This window comes from Trachypithecus francoisi, unplaced genomic scaffold, assembly GCF_009764315.1.
Source record: "Trachypithecus francoisi isolate TF-2019V2 unplaced genomic scaffold, Tfra_2.0 Lachesis_group2, whole genome shotgun sequence".
Classification (NCBI taxonomy): domain Eukaryota; kingdom Metazoa; phylum Chordata; class Mammalia; order Primates; family Cercopithecidae; genus Trachypithecus; species Trachypithecus francoisi.
Genome location: NW_022681465.1, coordinates 69,081,723 through 69,100,399, shown reverse-complemented (window position 1 = coordinate 69,100,399; position 18,677 = coordinate 69,081,723). Strand labels below are relative to the sequence as shown.

Genomic DNA, 18,677 nt, shown 5'->3' with positions numbered 1-18,677 from the left:
GCCCAGCAGCTTCCATTTTCTGAGAAGTATGAGGCCTGATTGTCTATGAAATAGAGGGAGAGGCGCAGGAGTTGAGTAAGGAGATTGAGAGGAATGTTAAACGTTTAGATTGAGAAAGGATAGTGAACAAGAAAAGTTGGAGGGACCCACAGAAGTTGGAGACACTGAATATCTAGCGTATCGCTCAGCCTAGCTGCGTGATTTTTCTCTAACTCTTCTCAGCCATCTAGATTGGAGAAAAGCCATTTAATAAAATCTTTTATTAGAGCTGGGATTGACTGTGTGGGTGCAGCAGAAGGGTAGAAATGCAAGCAAAATGAGGAGCAAGTGCGAGCCTACTTCAGTCAATTCTGTGTTCTGAGCTATGTGGAAAGGAAAGAAGAGACCTGAGTGGAGCAATAGACCTGAAGACAATGGGTGAATGAGGATTCTGAGGTTTTCATGAAAAGGAGAGCTGTAGTGTGAATCAGAAATTGAGTTATTCCTGGTGACGAGGAGACTCATGGCATTGGTCATGAGTGTGAATTGATGCAGAAGGGTGGACATAAAGATTCTGGGAGTTGTGGCAATAAGGACAGTGAGAAGCGAGTTTGCTGGGTTGCACATATGGACATGGAAGTCACCCTGGGCATAAATGGAGTATAGAGAGGGGCCTAAGACTTCAGTGAAGGTGTAGAAGGGCCAGGAGGTAAATGTATGACAAAAAGGAAAAGGGGCAGAGTCAATTGTACAAGGGTTTGTATGGAGACTGGAGGGTGAATGGCCTGGATCCAGCACTGGGGAGGGAGGAGAAGCCAAACCAAGAGGAACATGAGAAATGTCCTAAACACAAGGTTTTGGATTTTTTGTTTAGTGCATTTCCTCGAAGTCATATTTGATTCTCTGATGATTTGTTTTCTTATTTTCCGGTGTCTCCTCAGACATTTCGCATTGCACCCTCAATGTGCATCACTAAACCAGAAGTTGATTTTGCAACAGAAGTATTTCGTTCTGCCTTAACCCAGCACATGGAAAGAAGGGCTAAGTAACATTCTCAGAAATAAAACTACAAGTCTCAAGAATTTGCCACTTACGTTCAAGGGTGAATTTGAAGAATTTCAGAACCACTGGTATCCAGAGAACACCTGCAGCTCTCCACAGAAGCTGTAGAAGACATGGTTGACTGCCTACCAACCATATTTGTTAGCAGAGCCCCTATTATCTTGAGAACTCCATTCTTCAGGGAAAAGATCTCCCTAGCTCAGAGAATAAATCCTAATTAGTTTATGTTAGGTATGGTAATTTGATTCCCCTTTGCAGTGATTGGTTTATGCATGAATATGTGATGTATTTTTGTCCAACAAATCTTGAAGAAAAATATTTTGGTGGAGGTGTCTTCAGGGAAAGTTTGCTTCACCTCTCACTCTTCAGCTCAAGAAGAGATGTCTTGTTCTTGCACTGAGAACACCGTATGTCCATAATGAGATTCTTGGCACCATATCAGCTGTCTTGAAGTCATGAGGACAACGCTTTTTGGTGAGGCTGGAAGACTGATGGAAGGAAAGTGCTTAGTGATGTCAATGAGCTACTTACTTAAGCATTCCTGGAGCCACCCTACCTCAGGGCTTCTTGATATATGAGGTAATAAATTCCTTCTACTGTATAAGACTTTTTTATTTTTCACTGTTATGGTCAAAACCATCCTGAGAAATGAGGCAGAAAATACCCTCAAAGAAACAACAGTTTCCCTCTCCGTTAACTCCCTTAAAACATCTGTCAGAGCCTTCTTTTCTTGTCGTTACCTATTACCAACATCCCACTCTGGTCTGAACCCTTATTACTCCTATTGCAATACTCTCAAAGACCATAATTTCCCAAACTCTAGTCATTAGAATACATACTTATATAATTTCTCCATAGAGGCATACCACTTATCTTAGGTATATTTTTCCTTAATTTGACTTTTTTTTACTAAGATGTATAGTAAACTTTCTGTAATTACAATAAATGATAAATCATTCCTACTTGTCATAAGTAGAAAGTAACCATAAAAACAGAGTGAACAGAAAACAATGTAATTCAGTTTTAGCAAGATGCAGTTTTTGCAAATGTTCTCAGCCTGAGTCCTATTCTTTCTTTGTTCAAAAGGGAGATTAGGGAGTAGTCAAAATGCCAGGTGAGGTAGCTCATGCCTGTAAATCCCAGAACTTTGGAAGGACATGGCAGGCGGATCACTTGAGGTCAGGAGTTCAAGACCAGCCTGGCCAACATGGTGAAACCCTGTCTCTACTAAAAATACAAAAATTAGCCAGGTGTGATGGCACATGCCTGTAATCACAGCTACTCGAGAGGTTTAAGTTTGAGTTTTATTGTTTCCTTTTCATATTTTACTAAATTCCTAAATTGTGTTTTCAGTGTTCTTCCCTTTTCCTTTACCTTAAAGGAAAAGGAATGTTGGAAGTAGAGGGCTCTGAAGAAGAACTGGAAAATAAGTATTGACCTTTCTTGTTCAGTGTCCCTGACTGTAATTTTCACTGGTAAAGAGGAGAAGAACGGCCGGGCGCGGTGGCTCAAGCCTGTAATCCCAGCACTTTGGGAGGCCGAGACGGGTGGATCACGAGGTCAGGAGATCGAGACCATCCTGGCTAACACGGTGAAACCCCGTCTCTACTTATAAAATACAAAAAACTAGCCGGGCGAGGTGGCGGGCGCCTGTAGTCCCAGCTACTCCGGGGGCTGAGGCAGGAGAATGGCGTAAACCCGGGAGGCGGAGCTTGCAGTGAGCTGATATCCGGCCACTGCACTCCAGCCTGGGCGACAGAGCCAGACACCGTCTCAAAAAAAAAAAAAAAAAAAAAAAAGAGGAGAAGAACATTCCAGGCAGGGTGAACTACAGAAGCAAAGAACTGAGGTGCCTGACATGGAAAGAATGGTGGAAATAAAGCTCAAAAAGCTTGTTTGGGGACAAGGAGGCGGTGGTTGCGGTGAGTGGAGATCGTGCCATTGCACTCCAGCCTGGGTCCGTTTCAAAAAAAAGAGAGAGAGAGTATTTGAAATATGTTAAAAATATACTGGCAAACTGAGAACTTCTCCTAAACATAAACAGAATAGGGCATGGAGACCTGAAGGGAAATCACTTTCTCAGCATGTGATTGAATGCATATCAAAAGTTGTGTTTCTGTTTGAAGCTAATTGTCCTCATTTTCTAACCCCTCCCCACCACCAGGTGTCTGTTCTGCTGATGCATCCTACACCTCACTGCCAGATTTGTTCCATCAGGCATTAACTGAAACATAGCATTCCCTGGCATAAAACCTTCCGGCAACTTGCCATTAACCCCGGATGAGGTCAAAACCCTTTAACAAGGAGCCCGATGCTGTCTAGTATCCAATATCCAAATAGAGTGAACACTTTAGAAAGGTTCTGTTTGGGCACAGTAGAAAGATCGTTGGAATAAGAGTCAAATGACCTGAATTCTAAATCCAATTCTTCCCCTTATTTGCTATAATTGACTTTGGGCAAGCCTTTTAACTTCTTTTTAACCTCAGTTTGTTCCCAAGAGTGTAAATATTTGCCCTTCCTACCTTCCAGAGTTTCCTTGGGAATAAAGTGACCCTGTGGATGTAAAAGTGCTTTGCAAACCAATGACCTAGACAAATAGAAATTTCTTCATTTCAAGCCACATTTCTCCTCTTTCACTACAAAATCTTTCTCAAGAGCAGTTTTTGTGCCTTACTTATACATCTTTGCCTCCTACCCAAGCCCCAACCACTAGGATTTCATTCCTATTTCTCATTCCTTGGAAATGCCTTTTCAGAAGGCACCTAGTAACATCTTTAAAACCAAAACTTAATGTTTCCTTTAAATGGTCTTTCTGAACAATTGCCACTTCCTTCATTAGCTTCTGCAGTGTGGTCCTTCTATCTCAGATGGTTTTCTCAGCCTCTTTTCTGGCAACTCCTCAACTACAAGGTTCTGTCCTGAACTGTCTCCTCTTCCATGCTATACTCTCTCCCTACAGGCAACCTTATCCACTTCTGAAATTTCACCTACCTTGGCTATGCTGAAGACTTCCAAATATTTATCTTTAGTCCCCCAACCCTTTTCCTGAGTTCTAACCCCAACATTTAGCTCTCTGGACTCTGTCATTTAGATGTCACAGGAACACTTCTAATTCAACAGATTTAACACAAACTCTACTAAATATCTCCTCCAAGAATCCCTTCTTTATTAATGGTACCCTTTTAATCTCAGGCTCACAATGATTTAGACAATGATTTAGATCATTTTTTCCCCTAAGTAATCTTTCTGCCCTTTATATGACTAAGTCTCATGAATACCTTCTCTGACATAATTTTGTCCAGTATGACCCATTTATACCAAAACTGCCTTAATTTGGACAATCAGCTCCCTAAACTGTTTAAGCTGCCTTCTAACTGGTGTCCTGGACTCCTTCCCAATCCATCCTCTACATTGATACCAAAGTAATTTGCTTAATAAATAAATATGACCATGTCTCTTGTCTCTGGAAGCATTTGGGGTTTCCTATTGCCCAGGGAACAAAGTCCAAACTCCAACTATTATGGCATTCCAGACCTTCACAATTTGTCTCCAAATGAGCTTTTTGAGCTTTATTTCCACCATTCTTTCCATGTCATGTACCTTAGTTCTTTGTTTCTATAGTTCACACTGCCTGGAATGTTCTCCTCTTTGCCAGTGAAAATTACAGGGTCAGGGAGATTGAACAAGAAAGTCAACACTTACTTTTCAGTTCTTCAAAGCCCTCTACTTCCAACATTCCTTTTCCTCTAAGATAAGGAAAAGGGAAGAACACTGAAAACACAATTTAGGAATGTAGTAAAATATGAAGAGGAAACAATAAAACTCAAACTTAAAACCAATAACAACAACAACAAATGTCTCCGGCCAAGATCCCTGCCACTGCCAGGACATCCTCTCCAGGAAGTAGGAAGCTGAGAGATTTAGTCATTCAGGTGAATTCATACAACATATTCCTTGTGGTTCCCTGGGTCTTACAGAATCTTTTATATACCTAACTATATCCTGCTAGTTTCCCACGTCCAAGGGACATATGTATGTCAAAGTCAGAAATGAAATTCCAAAAGGTAGCCAGGTCCTGAGTCTCATTTCTTGACTACGAAGGCTACACGGCTGTACCCCAGTTCCTGCTCATCAGGATAAACTGCAACTGTTTATTGAAGAGCAGTTGGGGATTAAAGATGAGCAAGTCATCAGAAGCATGGGAGTAGGAAGGGCAAAAATTGTGGCCATAGAATGCATATGGCTGTTCATTTCTTTCACTGGCTTATAAGCATGATGGATTACCTCCCTCTTTCCATTTGGAGTCGTGGGCAGAGATTTAGCACCCCCATTTTTCTCCCTTCCTTTTTCTGCTCTCCCCACAGGCAGTGGGATGTAAGCCAGCTTACATAAGGCAAGGAGTCCACATTCTTGCCAAGATTTTTAAAAACTTTTTTTCTTGTTAAGATTGTCTAAAGTGAAGATAATGAACACTCAGCTCAAGTAAACTTTTTTCACACAAGGAACATATTGATAGTCAATCATGTGATTAGAATATGCATTAAAATGTGGGCAACTGTTTAAAAACACTTCAGATGCCAATCTACTCAGGAGGGAGTAAATTTTTTTTAACCTTTTTTTGGAGACAGTCTCATTTTGTCGCCCAGGCTCGATTGCAGTGGCGTGATCTCGGCTCACTGCAATCCCTGGGTTCCAGCAGTTCTTCCATCTCAGCCTCCTAAGTAGCTGGGATTACAGGCACATGGCACCACACTTGGCTAATTTTTGTATCTTTTTAGTAGAGACGGTGTTTCACCATGTTGGCCAAGCTGGTCTTGAATTTCTGACCTCAGGTGATCTTCCTGACTTGGCCTCCCAAAGTACCGGGATTACAGACATGAGCTGCTGCACCCAGCTGGGAGTAATTTTTTTAAAAGCCCATCATATCAAGCTTTGTTTATAACATTAGTAATGATAATTATTGTAAAATAACACCTATAAATTAGTAATACTCCTATAAATTAGTAATAGTAATTTAATAAATTTAATAAATTAGTAATGCTAATTAACACCTATATTACTAATTATAATAATACAACACTACTTATTGTAAAATGACACCTACAGATTAGTAATATTTTATTATTATAAAATACAGTCCTATTTGTATTGTAACACTCCAACTTGTATGTTGGTGTAACTTTTAACTTTCTAGTAATTCAAGCTAATTTCAAATGGGAGGACTTAATTCTTCTTCCACCTTTAAGTTTCACTTAAGTCTCACCTTTCCTGCAAGGAACAACAAAAGAACAATAGAAAACATGGCAGCATTTGCTACTTCCTCATCACAGTGTTTAAATCCGAGCATCATAGTCGTCATTCAGAAGTGGTGTTGAAGACTGCTAGGCCCTGCACCAGTTTTTTGTTCTCAGTTAATTAAAGCTGAATGCTCACTTCCAACTGAGGCACAATTGGTAAAAATGGCACAACTTTGCCCATGGAAAAGGTGATGGTAAAATACACACCCCAAAGTATCTCAACAGAAGCCAAAGGATCACTGAACTTAAAAAGAGTAAAGTCACAGAAACAAAAGCTTTATTATATGAATCCCTTTTGGTTCAATGAAAATAAAGGAGATAAACCTAGGTCTGATGGGTGTCAGATGCAGGGAGTGTTTAGTAGATCTGAAGACACTGTGAGATGAACCCATGGTGGAAAACACTCATAGAAGAGAGCTCAAAAACACAATTTAATTAAGAACAGGGTTCGAAGGGTCACTGCAGACAGCACCTAGTGAAAAAACAAAATTTTAGATTGAAGGGACAACATGATGCAGTGGAAAGAGCCCACATAAAGTCTCCATTGGATTTGTTTTGGGTAAATTAATCCTTCTGAGCTGAAACTTCTTTGTATCCAAAAAGATGATCATATGGATCCCCTTGAACTCTTGTGAAGATTTAAAGAATACACTGGCAGCTTCTCCAATAATATTAACTTTCTCCTTAGGATTCCCTGCCGTTTCACCCAGAAACCCCTTTAGTTGGTGCTTGGCTGTCATCATCTTGAGCCAATGTTTATTTCTGTGCATATGTTTTATTTCCTTAACTGAATTCTAACTACTGGCAGGGTGACCTTCTCTTATCCTCTTACGCTTAGTGCCTAACACAGTGCTCCTCAGAGAAAGGGAAAAAGTAACTCCTAATGGGAAATAGATTCTCAGAAATACATGCTTAGATGACTTTTTCATTGAGTGAACATCGCAGAGTGTACTTACATTAATCTACATGGTAGAGCCTACCACACAGCTAGGCCTTGTGGTATAGGGCTATTTCTCCCAGGCTGCAAACCTGTATAGTAGGTCACTGTACTGAATACTGTATGTAAGAGTTAAAGAAAGAGGAAAGAAACATGAAACATGGCTCAACAGTCAAAGGCATGCTTATTTTAGAGAAATAAACCTGAGAGGGGCTTCTGTCTGATTTTGGTCAGGAGTATTCTCTCTTACAGACTAAGAGTATATATTGGTTTTTAGGGTGAGGGGCCTTTTCACAAGCTTGGAATGTTTCTGTGTTGGGGAGAAGTTTTATGGTGGGATTGAAATGTCTCTGGGCAGAGGGGAGGTTATCTTGGGGCTGACATCTTTCCAGCCAGAGGGAGGTTATCTCGGGGCTGGCATCTTCCTGACCAAAAGGGCTTATCTCACATCTGGCATGTCTCAGGTTGGGGAGGGGTCTGAAATATTTCTGGTCAGAGATGTTATTTGTGGTTTATGGTCATGCTAACCTTAGCCATTAGGCTGATGCCCTTTGGATTTAGGTGGTTTTCGATTAATGGTGGTGCTTGTCCAAGATGGTGATGTTCCCGTTATGTCACTGTAGGCAGTTGTAACACACAGCAAGTATTTGTATATTTAAACATATCTAAATATAGAAGACATGCAGTCAAACTACAGCATAAAAAATAATTGTACACCTGTTTAGGGCACTTACCATGAATAGAGCTTGCAGGACTAGAAGTTGCTCTGGGTGAGTCAGTGAGTACATGGTGAGTGAACATGAAGGCCTAGGACATTCCTGTACACCACTGTAGACTTTATAAACACTGTACCCTCAGGGAACACAAACTTTTTTAAAGTTTTCTTTCTTTGATAATAAATTAACCTTAGTTTACTGTTATGCTGTTTTTACTTTATAAACTTACCTTTTGTTAACTTTTTGGCTCTTTTGTAATAACACTGCTTAAAACACAAACACATTGCACAGCTTTACAGAAATATTTTCTTTGTTTATATCTTTATTCTATAAACTTTTACTGTTTTTAATTTTTTTAAGTTATTTATTAAAAACTAAGATAAACACAGTAGGCTAGGCTACCCAAGGTCAGGTTCATCAGTTTCACTGTCTTCCGCCTCCACATCTTGTCCCATTGGAATATCTTCAAGGGCAATAACAGGCATGGTGTTGTCATCCATGATAACAATGCCTTCTTCTGGATAACCCCTGAAGGACCTGCCTGTGGCTGTTTTACAGTTTTAACTTTTTTCTAATAACAAAAGGAATATACTCTAAAATCATGATTTAAAGTATACGTGAACCAGTAACATGGTCATTTATTATCATTATCAAGTATTATGTACTGTACATAATTGTACGTGTTAAACTTTTGTCAACAAAAATAGTCAAACTGTAAAATATTTGAAGAGATTTATTCTGAGCCAAATAGGAGTGACCAATGACCCATGACACAGCCCTCAGGAGACCCCAAGAACACATGCCTAAGGTGGTCATGTTACCAGACAGGGGTCCCAATCCATACCCCAAGAGAGGGTTCTTGGACCTCACACAAGAAAGAATTCAGGGTGAATCCATAAAGTGAAAGTAAGTTTATTAAGAAAGTAAAGGGGCTGGGCATGGTGGCTCACGCCAGTAATCCCAACACTTTGGGAGGCCGAGGCGGGCAGATTGCCTGAGCTCAGGGATTCAAGACCAGCTTGGCCAACACGGTGAAATCCAGTCGCTACTAAAACACACAACAAATTAGCTGGGCACGGCAGTCTGTGCCTGCAGTTCCAGCTACTCATGAGGCTGAAGCAGGAGAATTGCTTGAACTAAGGAGGCAAAGGTTGCAGTGAGCCGAGATTGCCCCACTGCACTCCAGCCTGGGCGACAGAGCGAGACTCCTTCTCGAAAAAAAAAAAAGAAAAAGAGAAAAGAAAATAAAGAAACAAAAGAATGGCTACTCCATAGTCAGAGCAACAGCATGGGCTGCTCAACTGAGTACACTTATGGTTATTTCTTGATAATTTTCTATGTGTATACTTATGGTTTAGCATGATCATATGCTAAACAAGAGGTGGATTATTCATGAGTTTTCAGGGAAAGGGGTGGGTAATTCCTGGAACTGAGGGTTCTTCCTTTTTGTAGACCATATAATGTAACTTCCTGATGTTGCCATGGCATTTGTGAACTGTCATGGCATTGGTGGGAGTGTCTTTTAGCATGCGAATTCATTATTAATTAGCATGTAATGAGCAGTCAGGATGATCAGAGGTCACTTTGGTCACCATCTTGGTTTTACTGGTTTTTGGCAGGCTTCTGTACCACAATCTGTTTTATCAGCAAGGTCTTTGTGCCCATTTCTTGTGCTAACCTCCTATCACATCCTGTGACTAAGAATGCCTAATCTTCTGGGAATGCAGTCCAAGAAGTCTCAGCCTTATTTTACCCAGCCCTTATTCAAGATGGAGTTGCTCTGGTTCAAATACGTCCGACAGTTGGACTACAACTAGGTTTTACACATTTTAGGGAGACATAAGGTATCAATCAATATAAGTAAGATGTACATTGGTTCAGTTTAGAAAGGTGGGACAACTGGAAGTGGGGGCTTCCAGATTACAGTCAGATTCAAAGATTTTCTGATTGGCAGTTTATTGAAAGAGTTTATCTAAAGACCTAGAGTCAATAGAAAGAAAATGCGTGGGTTAAGAAAAGGGATTGTGGAGACCAAGGTTCTTATTATGCAGATGAAGCCTCCAGGTAACAGGCGTCAGAGAAAATAGATTGTAAATATTTCTTATCAGATTTAAAAAGGTGTCAGACTCAGTTTATTCTCTTTGGATCAGGAAAAAGTCCTGGAAAAGGGAAAGAAAATTATCTACAGAATGTAGGTTTTTCCCTACAAGAGACAACTTTGAAGGGCAATTTCAAGATATGGCAAAGAAACATACTTGTGGTTAAAATATTTTGATTTCCTTCCTTATCTGTCATGTGATGTTATGCCAGAGTCAGGTTGGAAAGCAGGCCACATTATATAGGGTTAAATAAAACCCCTCTGATGAGACTTTGTGGTTTGTGGGTCATGACTCCCCACGCCCCTTGGATAGGAATTTGGGCAAGAGAAGAAAAAAAAGGTCAGAGTTTAGTCCCCACTTTTATATGACTGGCAGTGCAGTGGTCTTTTTCCACCAGCATCACCACAAATGATAACTCGATGGCACGAGAGTGACAGGAGTTTTTTAGCTCCATTATAATCTTATGGGACCACTGTTTTACATGCAGTCCATTGTTGACAAAAACATTGTTAGGTAGCACATGACTGTATTTAGAAATATACATAGTTAGAAATCTGTATTTAGATATATATGTATATTTAGAATATTAGGTAATTACATACCAAATCTTATTTTAGAAAGAAAAAGAAGCCATTCTTAGATGAATTGTGAGAAGGTCATAATAACCACAGGAAGAATCTATAGGCTTCCCAGAAATCTCTTATTCATTCCCTGAGGGGGTATTGTAAACCTTGCACTCCTCAGACCCTATCTCACATCCCTGTCCTTCTCACCCTCAATAAATGATTTTGCATTTAATTTATCAGAAAAACAATGAAAGTATCCAGCAGGAATTCATATTATATCACTCTCCTGGGTAACACTTGCTAGTACCATCCTGCTGTCTAGACGCCTCTTGCTTGCGGTATCAGCTGGTGCCTCCCTGCCTTTTCCCAGCTGTCCGCTTCCTCTCCCCAGTCTTGCTGGTATCCCCACCTCTCGCAGGGCTCTGCAAGAGTACTCCCGCCAAGTCCCAGGCTTCACTAACTGATGCTCCCTTCACCCTTCACAGAGCCTATATTCACTTTCACAGTCAGGCTTTTGTTTATGTAAATATTTGCCCCTCCCTGTATATTCTCCAGGATCTTGCTGCATATATTATTTTTTTGTTTTTTGAGATGGAGTCTCCCACTGTCACCTAGGTTGGAGTGCAGTGACACAGTCTCAGCTCACTGCAACCTCTGCCTCCCAGGTTCAAGTGATTCTCATGCCTCAGCCTCCTGAATAGCTGGGATTACAGGTGTGCACCACCACACCCAGCTAATTTTTGTATTTTTGGTAGAGAAGGTGTTTCACCATGTTGGCCAGGCTTGGCTCAAACTCCTCACATCAAGTGATCCACCCACCTCAGCCTCCCAAAGTAATGGGATTACAGGCTGAGCCACCACACCTGGCCCTTGCTGCATAAATTACTCCTTCTCTACTAGACTTTCAACTTCTATGTCCTTCTGGGTTCTTCCTCTTAGCCTATAAATGTGCTTGTCTTTCCCATTTAAAAAGAAAACACTTTCTTCAAACATATATTCCTTTCAAAAAGTGATGCTTCTGGGAAAACTGTCAGGGGCTCTGCTATGTCATTCCCTCATTCCTGCTCTCTCTGTACTCTGCAGGCTGGCTCCTGTGAACCAGTTCTTGCAAGAAGTGCCCAATAACCCCCTCATTGCCACGTCCAACAGAAATGCCTCAGCCTTCATCTTACTTGACATCTCTGTGACAGTTGAGACTGTTGGTCACACTATTCCAGAAATTCTCTCCCTCTCTACTTTTTTTTTTTTTTTTTTAATGGTTCCACAACCTTTCATTTGAAATCACCTTTGCAAAAATTATGACGGGTGAGAAAATTATGGCAGTGAAATGGATCTGATTTAAACGACCCCTAGCTTGCCCTTCCCTTAATTAACCTTGGGCTTTTGGGACAAGCTAACTTTGGAAGACATTTAGGTTATCGTTTAAATGATAAGAGTCCTTCCTCAAAACTCAACCACCTTTGTAAACCTAATGAAAGGCCATCAGGCTGGAGGAGAAAAGAAGTCTGATTTTTGCTAAGGGTAGCCATTATTCCAGGGATCCTGCAGTTCATATCACTATTAGAGATTGGCCTTTGAGTTATCTTTTCAGATGTTTTTGCATGTCTGACACTCATGGCTCCACTTGGACCTGATGGCTGTTATGGCCCCATCCAGGAGCAACTCAGCCCAAGAGGGCAGCTTCAATCCCTTATGATTTAATCTCCATCTCAACCAACCAGCAACAAGCACCTATTGCCAAGCCACCCTCTTCTTTTTTTCCCTAACCTGCCTCTGAAAAACCCCTAATCTACAACCCTTGGACAAGACTGACTTGAGTATAAACTCTGTCTCCCACATATCATGGTCAGCCTTGTGTCTATTAAACTCTTTCTTTACTGCAATGCCATGGCCTTTATTTGTGCAGCAGGCAGGAAGAAGCCATCAGGCACTTACACATTCTTTTACTACCTCTTAGATCCAGTCCATTCTCAGGTATTAGTTTCTTTTTAGTTTACTCCCCAATGCTGGTGTGCCCCAGGGATTTTATTTTGACCTCATTTTTTTCCATTTCTCTGTACACTTTATCTGAAGTGATTTCATCCATTATCCATGGTGGTTTTACTGTCTAGATGCTGAGGATTCTAAATACTCCTCCAGGGTACCTCCTCCTGAACTTACAGATTCATATAGTCAACAACCAACTGCCTGAACATTTTCCCCTGGGTACCTACTGCATTCTCACCCTCCTCTCTGAAGGGCATATGAACTGCTGGCTGTGGGAGATATTGTTTGATCCACTGTCTTCTTGTCATCCTCAACCATGCAAGAGCTAAGCACTTGACTATTCCTGTTATCTCTTCCCCTGCTCCAGTGCAATGCTGCAACTTGCAGGCATCACTGATTGCTACTTGAAGCAAATTTTTTTAAAAGCAAGGAGGTAGGAGGAGAGTAGAAATTATGCCAGAAAATATGTTTTTTAATTTTTTCTTCCTAAGACGGCATTAGGGATAAGGAACATTAATATAGTAAGTGTACCATAGTAGGTGTGTTATTAATAACTATCATCTCAGCTGAGGTAGTCTCTAGCAAGATCAACTGGCACCTGTACTTACCAAGACCTGCCACAGTGGGACCCTGATTCATGCTCCTCAGGTGGTTCTGTGCCAGTTTCACACATCTGACCTCTTTATTTTTGAAAAATCCCTGGCGTCAACTCCTAAACCTTGAGAGCCATTTACAGCAAACCCTCCTTCCTTCTTTCACTGATATCCCACCCTTCTTCTTCTTTTTAGCAGGCAGCTCCTTCCCTGACCAGGAGTGATGCCTCCTTTTACTTTTCCACTGCTTCTCATATTTCTTCAAGGAGAATCTGTGAACTCAGAATCAACTCCTCCCTGACTCCTCTAACCCTTCTAGGGTATCATGGGGAGAGTTGGTGGTGGGTTTTTGTAGAAAGAAGTAAGATATATTTTCATTCAACCCTTTAAGTGCAGTAAAGAAAATAAAGAAAACAGTTTAATTTCTGTATTAAAGTTTTGAAGATTCAGATTTTGCCGCTCTTGAAAATATCTTTCAGAAATGCATGCTGTCTAGATGCACAATTGAATATATACTTGAAAATGTTGAAAGACTCACTTTCTTGATCTTGAAACTTACTACAAAACTACAATAATCAAAACTGTGTGGCACTCACATGAGGACAGACATATAGACCAATAGAACAGAATAGAATAGAATAGAAGTCCCAGAAATAAATTCTCACATATATGTTCAATTGATTTTTGACAAGGGTGCCAGACCATTCAATACAGAAAGGACAGTCTTTTTAACAAATAATATTGGTAAAACTGGATATCTACATGCAAAGAATGAAGTTGGACCCTTCCCATATTATATATATTAACGCAAATGGATTAAACTCTTAAACGTAAGAGCAAAGATTAGGTTAAACTCTTAGAAGAAAAGGTAAAAATCTTCATGACACTGGATTTGACAAGGATTTCTTGGATATGGCACCAAAAGCAGAAGCAACAAAAGAAAAATAGATAAATTGAGCATATTTGAAATTTAAAACTTTTGTGCATCAAAGGAAATCATCAAAAGGATGAAAAGTCAGTCCTGTGATGTGAGAAAATCTTTTCAAGTTTTATATCTGGGCCAGGCGCAGTGGCTCACGCCTGTAATCCCAGCACTTTGGGAGGCCGAGCCAGGTGGATCACTTGAAGTTGGGAGTTTGAGATGAACCTGACCAACATAGAGAAACCCCGTCTCTACTAAAAATACAAAATTAGTTGGGTGTGGTGGCCTATGCCTGTAATCCCAGCTACTCCAGAGATTGAGGCAGGAGAATCATTTGAATCTGGGAGGCAGAGTCACCATGAGCCAAGATCACACCACTGCAGTCCAGCCCGGGCAACAAGAGTAAAACTCCGTCTCAAAAAAAAAGGCCGGGCGCGGTGGCTCGCGCTTGTAATCCCAGCACTTTGGGAGGCCGAGACGGGCGGATCATGAGGTCAGGAGATCGAGACCATCCTGGCTAACACGGTGAAACCCCGTCTCTACTAAAAAAATACAAAAATCTAGCTGGGCGAGGTGGCGGGTGCCTGTAGTCCCAGCTACTCGGGAGGCTGAGGCAGGAGAATGGCGTAAACCTGGAAGGCGGAGCTTGCAGTGAGCTGAGATCCGGCCACTGCACTCCAGACTGGGCGACAGAGCAAGACTCCGTCTCAAAAAAAAAAAAAAAATTATATATCTGATAAGTGATTAATATCCAGAATATATAAAGAAGTCCTACAACTCAACAGCCAAAAAATCCTTTTAAAATGGGCAAAGAACTTAATAGACATTTTTTCTAAGATATACAAATGACCAGCAAGCACATGAAAAGATACTCAATATCACTAGTCTTTAGAGAAAAGCAAATCAAAACCACAATGAGATATCAATTCACACCTATCGGAATGGCTATTATAAAAAAAAACAGAAAATCACAAATGTTAGTGAACTGTGGAGAAATTGTACCCTTGGCCACTGCTGGTGGTAATGTTTTCTGCTGTGGAAAACAGTACAACAGTAGTTCATCAAAAAGTTAAACATAAAATTACCACATGATCCAGGAATTCCACTTCTGAGCATATACACAAAAGAATTGAAAGGGTCTCAGATATTTGCATACCCATGTCCCTAATGGCCTAATTCACAATAGCCAAAAGATGGAAATAACCAAGATGTCCACCAGTGGATTAATGGATAAACAAAATGTGTTATGTACCTACAATGGAACATCATTCAACCTTAAAAGGGAAGGGAATTCTGATACATGTTTCAACATTGATGAACCTTGAAAATATTATGCTCAGTAAAATAAGTCAGTCACAGAAGGACAAATACTGTATGGTTCCACTAATATGGGTGAGGTATGCAGAGTAGGCAAGTTCATAGAGATAGAAAGTATAACAGAAGGAATGGAGAAATTATTGTTTCTCCATTTCTAGAGAGAGGAGGGAATGGGAAATTATTATTTAATGGGTACAGAACTTCTATTTGGGATGATGAAAAAGTTCTGAAAATGGATAGTGGAGATGGTTGTGCAACATTACAAATGTGCTTAATGCCACTGAATTGTATACTTTAAAATGCTTAAAATGGTAAGTTTTACAAGCTTTTTTAATTAAAAAAAAATTTAAAGGTATATTCACGTATGGAGAATATTTCTTCCAATGAGGTCAGAGGGAAGGATTAATATAGAGATTTTGATTGTATAAATAAACAGTATATTGTATAAATAATCTATAAATAAATATAAATAAATGACAGATGTAGTTGCTTTGAAGAAAATAGCCCCACTTCCTATCTAGGTGAGAAAAAAATGTTCACAGTAGCATGCACTGAGGGTTCATTTGTTTTCTTCACGTGTGGGTTTCTTAAATGCCAGATATTTGGTCTTAAAATCTTCTTGGAACAAGGAAAGATACCAATCAATACATAAGTGAGTATAAATACCAGCAAAGATGCCTGGTTCATGATCACTGTTCACCAAGCACCCTAACAAAGTAGGTAGAGGATCATCTCCCTAAAGCGAGTTGTTTCATCTATAAAATGAGCAGGTTGAACTAGATAGATCAGGGGTTTCCAATCTTTTGGCTTCCTTGGGCCACAGTGGAAGGAGAAGAATTGTCTTGGGCCACACATAAAATACATCAACACTAAGGACAGCTGATGAGCTATAAAAAAAAAAGAAAAAAAAATCGCCAAAAATAAAATCCTCATAGTGTTTTAAAAGTTTATGGTGTTGGGCTATATTCAAAGGTGTCCTGGGCAGCATGCGGCCCACAGCCCACAGGTTGGACAAGCTTGAGATAGATAAACTAAGGTCCACATCCACACTACCATTTCCCACTCTCTGATATTTTAAAGCAGCATCAGGGCACAGTAAGAGACCCTCAATATAGTCTTTCCTGGAAACCCTGGAAACTACCGAAGTGAGTTCTTGAAAATCTTTAAGCCCTGTGACTGTTGAGTACAGAGGCTTAAGGTCTCCTGAGAACAGGCATGCTTGCAAGTGAGTGTAAGGACACCAGAGTGCTGCTAATGACGGGAGAAACTTGAAAGTGAAATTTCTCAGATCTGGGAATATGGAAGACTTTCTCTCTTTGAGGGCAGTAATAAATATCTCGGGCTTTTCTTGAATGCTCCACAGCACCAGGCATAGACTGGGCGCAGAGAAAACCTCAACAAATATGTACTAAAGATGGTTGGTCGACATTCTGCCAGTCTGCTCTTAGATTACATTGTTTTTCTTCAAAGTAATTACAACTTTGGCTGGACGCGGTGGCTCATGCCTGTAATCCCAGCACTTTGGGAGGCCAAGGCAGGGGGGATCACAAGATCAGGAGATCGAGACCATCGTGGCTAACATGGTGAAACCGCATCTCTACCAAAAATTATTTTTAAAAAATTAGCCGGGCGTGGTGGCGGGCGCCTGTAGATCCAGCTACACGGGAGGCTGGGGCAGGAGAATGGCGTGAACCCGGGAGGCGGAGCTTGCAGTGAGCAGAGATCGCGCCACTGCACTCCAGCCTGGGCGACAGAGCGAGACTCCGTCTCAATAATAATAATAATTACAAATTTTATTTTAGATTCAGGGGGTACATGTGCAGGTTTGTTACACGAGTATGTTGTGTGACACTGAGGTTTGCAATATGAATGATCCCATCACCCAGGTAGTGAGCGTAGTACCCAATAGGTAGTTTTTCAGCCCTTGCCCCCTCCCTCCACCATCTAGTAGTTTTCAGTGTCTATTGTGCCCATCTTTATGTCCATGTGTACCCAATGATTACACTGTTTTTCACCCTTTGATGAAATTCATGAGTGCCAAGTGCTAACGATAAATGATTAAGATGAAAGGAAACTTTTGCTTAATAAAGTTACTATGCATTTTTTAACAATGAAGCTTTAGATCATTTTTTAAGGTTCGCTAGCTAATTGTTTAATGTTTTTGTCTGGTTTTTAAAACCATGGGAGTTAGAGAAAGACACAATAAAAAAAAAGCAAGTTATAAAACGGAATGTATAGGATTCCATTTTGAACCAAATTATATATGATATTGTATTAAAATGATATATAAGAAAAACACCAGAAAGTTAGCAGTGGTAGCCTTTGGGTTATAAGGGCTTTCTATGTCATTCTGTTGCTGGAAAAAGGGGTCCCAAACCCCAAGAGAGAGTTCTTGAATCTCATGCAGGAAGGAATTTCAGGTGAGTTGCAGAGTGCAGTGAGAAGAGATAGTTTATTGAAAGCTACTCAGATATAGAGTGGGCATCCTCAGAAAGCAAACAGAGAAATGCCTCATCTTTAAGTTTTTCTTACATAGGGTTCTTGTCTATGTAAAAGCTAAGATAACCTGTGTCTATGTGCAGGTGGGCAGACAGCATGACACATTTATTATTCTATTAATTTCAAGAAAATTGTCCTTGACATTCTACTGTGTAAATACATCAAGGCATAACTATAACTCTCTTGGAAGCATATACTGCTATGGGTATTGGGACATCTGGACTTTCTGCTGTTGTAGGAGTATATCCTTGTAGGTATCTTTAGGCTGTTTCCTCAACTATAAACATCTTATGACTATGGGTCATGACTGGCAAGGAATGTGCCTTGTTATTCTCAAGACAGAGCTTGTCAGGCCTCTGAGCCCAAACTAAGCCATCATATCCCCAGTGACCTGCACGTAGACATCCAGATGGTCTGAAGCAACTGAAGATCCACAGAAGTAAAAATAGCCTTAACTGGTGACATTCCACTATTGTGATTTGTTTCTGCCCCAGCTTAACTGATCAATGTACTTTGTAACCTCCCCCACCCTTAAGAATGTTCTTTATAATTCTCCCCATGCTAACTTCACCGCCTAGCCCCAAACCTTTAAGAACCAACGATAATCCCAACACCCTTTGCTGACTCCTTTTTCAGACTCAGCCCCGCCCTGCACCCAGGTGAAGTCAACAGCCATGTTGCTCACACAAAGCCTGTTTGGTGGT

The 18,677-nt window shown here is 40.6% G+C and overlaps 1 protein-coding gene across 4 annotated transcripts in view; it reads left to right on the top strand.

Annotated features, from left to right (window-relative positions):
• The window catches only part of AGXT2 (alanine--glyoxylate aminotransferase 2), a 45,642-nt gene extending 43,643 nt beyond the window's left edge, over positions 1-1,999 (top strand). For 2 of the 4 annotated variants that reach the window (XM_033179342.1, XM_033179341.1), the window contains one exon: positions 921-1,061. In XM_033179342.1, the coding sequence (XP_033035233.1) occupies positions 921-1,028 (108 nt within the window). In that variant the 3' untranslated portion in view covers positions 1,029-1,061. Of the gene's footprint in view, positions 1-920 lie in introns of all 4 variants that reach the window. The other 2 variants (XR_004429793.1, XM_033179340.1) reach the window with 2 other exon arrangements.
• The last annotated feature ends 16,678 nt before the right edge of the window (positions 2,000-18,677 follow it).